The 3,126-nt window shown below is 36.1% G+C and overlaps 1 protein-coding gene across 2 annotated transcripts; it reads left to right on the top strand.

The window, feature by feature from the left end:
* Nucleotides 1–770: 770 nt before the first annotated feature.
* On the top strand, nt 771–2,479 carry LOC105137172 (probable WRKY transcription factor 65). Of its 2 annotated transcripts, none has more exons than XM_011042817.1 (3): nt 771–1,100; nt 1,266–1,403; nt 1,716–2,479. In XM_011042817.1, the coding sequence occupies exons 1-3, from the start codon at nt 1,024–1,026 to the stop codon at nt 2,227–2,229; spliced, it is 729 nt and encodes a 242-aa protein (XP_011041119.1). In that variant the 5' UTR covers nt 771–1,023; the 3' UTR covers nt 2,230–2,479. The 2 variants fall into 2 exon arrangements, with proteins under 2 accessions (XP_011041119.1, XP_011041128.1); XM_011042826.1 differs by having other exon boundaries at nt 1,014–1,100; nt 1,270–1,403.
* Nucleotides 2,480–3,126: the final 647 nt, after the last annotated feature.

Raw genomic sequence — 3,126 nt, 5'->3', positions numbered from 1 at the left:
GAGTGTCATGTCCTGCAGCCGGCAGCTATTTTTTTTAGATCAATATGGGTTATCGATTTGTTTTTGAAAATGTTTTTTTAATAAATTAAAATAATATGTTTTATTTTAAAATTTATTTTTAATGTTAATGATTAAAAATACTATTCATTAAAATAATCTAAAAATATTTAAAAAATTAATTTAAAATAAAAATAAATAGATTTTATCCTTAGCAACATCTTTTGCAGCTCAGCTCTACCTACCAATCTATCTCCATTAAGTTTGCCCTTCACCTCATCTCTTAGGTTATCAGAAAGGGGACATAGGGCAGCCCTGCTTGGGCAAAATTAGGAAACCTCTCTTAATTAACTTGTCCTCTTACATTTTATGGTTCATCCCAGGAAGGTTGCTTGTTGCTAATATGTGCAATGACATTGTCACCTCACCAAATCCAGCAGTAACCAAATGCATTGCATCTTTTTATGCTTGGCATGTTCCGAAATGTGTCTGCACCCACAATAGAAGAAGAAGAAGAAGAAGAAGAAGAAGAATTATTTCTTACATGGCATGCTGACCGAGATAAGAAGTTCCACATGGCAAATCCAAAATGTGCATGGACACAGAGATGGTCTCGCTCTTCTTTCAGCCAATCAAGTGGAGGGAGGGATGGGGCCATAATGTTTTTCCCATATGAAACAAATATCTTGACACATTGATGAGCAACTGTGTGGGTGGGTTTATTTTATATCAAGTTGGGGTGTTGCTGATATATACATGGTTGTTCATTGCTTTAATATAATATAAATGTGTGAAAAGAAAAATGAGAGAAAGCAAAATATTGAGGTTCCTGTCATCTATTGCCTAACTTCCTTCTCTCCTTTCCCTTTTCTCTCTCTTAATCAATTTGATTCGAGTATGATCCCAATCCTCATCTTTCCTCTTTCACTGACTTCCCCTTGTTGATATTCAGAGCAATTCTGTGTTTCTTCAAAGCATTTTCGGGCATAAGTTAGTAAGAAGCGGCATAGCAGCAAAAGGTGTGTCATGGATAGTTCTCCCTCTAGAAAATTGGACTCTAATGTTTCCGAACTCACCCCAGAAACTCAGACATCTAAAAGAAGGTGGGTTGGTGCTCTTCTTTCTTGCTTTTGTTTTCTTTTATATTCTCGTCAAGTATAATTTCATTTTGAAAAGGTAGTTGATTTTGATGCATGCATGTTTCTTCCCAGGCTTATTCTATACTTTATACCACTGATTTATTTGAGAATATTGTGCTTGTTTTGTAGGAAGATGGTTGAGAAGATTGTTGTTAGAGTGAGGATTGGAGAAAATGCTCGGAAATTAAAGAACGAAGGGCCACCTTCTGATTTCTGGTCTTGGAGGAAATATGGGCAAAAACCTATCAAAGGATCTCCTTATCCAAGGTTTACCATCTTCTTTCAATAATTTTTGGATCAAGTCTCTTCTCTCTTCACTATATATGTCTTTATGGTCTAATATGTTTTTTTTTTCTTCTTAATTACAGTAGATCAATCAACGCAACTCATACTTTTTGCTAATGTTAATTTTGTAGCTCGCATTTTAGAGTTAAAAAGTGAAAATCTTCTCTCTATCCTTTGGATTTTGCCAAAATGTTTCAAATACTACTTTTGTCCATCATTGTTTCTCCATGATGGTTTTTCCTATACAAAGCAAGAGTACTTGTCACTGGTTTTCATGCTTCTCTCTGCATGCAGGGGCTATTACAGGTGCAGTACATCAAAGGGCTGTTCAGCCAAGAAACAAGTGGAAAGATGCAGGACAGATGCTTCGGTACTCATCGTTACTTACACCTCAAATCACAACCATCCAGGTCCTGATCTCCATGACTCTAACGTGAACCAACAACCAAGAGATCCAGAAACCCCACCGACTGATCTTGTAGATCATCCCATAACTCCCAAACAAGAGAAACCAGAAGAAGAAACAGGAGAAAGGCACGATCATCCCATCATGCCAAGCACTGATGAAGATGTCAGTGAAGGTCACAATTTTCACTACTTAGAATCCCCAATAAGAATTCCTCAAGATATCATGATTAGCCAGGACTACCCTTTCACTGAGAACTCGGAGAAAAGTCATGACATTGTCTTCGACGAAGAGCCCATCTGTTGCTCCAGACTGATGACATTTTCAGCACCCAAAACAGAAGAGAACAATGACTTCTTTGATGAACTAGAAGAGCTACCCCACATCTTCGTCTTTCACTAGCTTCACGAGGGGCAGTTTTTTCGATGAAAGGATTCCTGTTGTCCCTTCTTGATTCTAGTTATTGTTTATATATTTTTTTGCCTTTTGGGGCTTCCTGCCTGGAAAAATGTAGTTAAAAATGTCCATGTACAATATAGGGCACTTCTAGTGGTAGTTGTTACTTGTGTAGTTTTTCTTCCAAGTGAGTAAAGTAGTAATAAAGTTGCACACTAACACAGAAGGTAGTGGAGTAATGTATCATCTTTTATAATTAGGTTTCTTGAGATTCAGACTAAATGCTCTTGACAGACGAGGAACCCACATCTTTCACAGTGAAGGAGGAGAGAAGGGGGGCCGGCCTCCTGTGTTTGGTTGTTGGGTGCGTGTTTTTGTATTTAAAATTAAACAAGGCACGAGGTTCACGAGTGAGTGCTTAAAGATATCTTATGAGATAAGTCTCTCTCTCTCTCTCGGTTACTTTTTGGTGAGTGCGTGATTTGGTGGGAGAGATGTTTGGCCTTTTTGGAAGGTGCCTTGTTGTGCAGCTATGATTGAGCAATGCTAAGTATCGCCCTTGTCAAAATATAATGGTGCCCTGCTCTATGTTTGTTGGGGCTGGGAGTAGCTGTGGTTGTTTTTGGTTTTTTATTTAGAAATATATTAAAATAATATTTTTTATTTAATAAAAAATATTTATTAAATTAATATATTAAAATGATTTAAAAATATTTAAAAATATTAATTTATATAAAGAATATTAATTTGAAGTAAAGAAAAAAAATAAAAAAATTAAATTTTTTTAAATATATTTTTAAAATGCAAAAATAAACAAGACTGATAAATATGTTGGCAGTCGTAGATTTTGCTGTGGCAAGGTGAATTCAACGGATACTTTTTTTTTGTTGGGGAAAGGATAGG

This window comes from Populus euphratica, unplaced genomic scaffold (genome assembly GCF_000495115.2).
Source record: "Populus euphratica unplaced genomic scaffold, PopEup_1.0 scaffold2.1, whole genome shotgun sequence".
Lineage (NCBI taxonomy): Eukaryota > Viridiplantae > Streptophyta > Magnoliopsida > Malpighiales > Salicaceae > Populus > Populus euphratica.
Note: the sequence above shows the minus strand (reverse complement) of the source record. Positions and strands in the feature narration are given on the sequence as shown.

Coding starts and splice junctions, on each gene's coding strand:
- LOC105137172 (XM_011042817.1), top strand. CDS start 1,024: ATGGATAGTTCTCCCTCTAGAAAATTGGACTCTAATGTTTCCGAACTC. Junction 1,101..1,265: donor ACTCAGACATCTAAAAGAAG/GTGGGTTGGTGC, acceptor CTTGTTTTGTAG/GAAGATGGTTGAGAAGATTG. Junction 1,404..1,715: donor AAAGGATCTCCTTATCCAAG/GTTTACCATCTT, acceptor CTCTGCATGCAG/GGGCTATTACAGGTGCAGTA.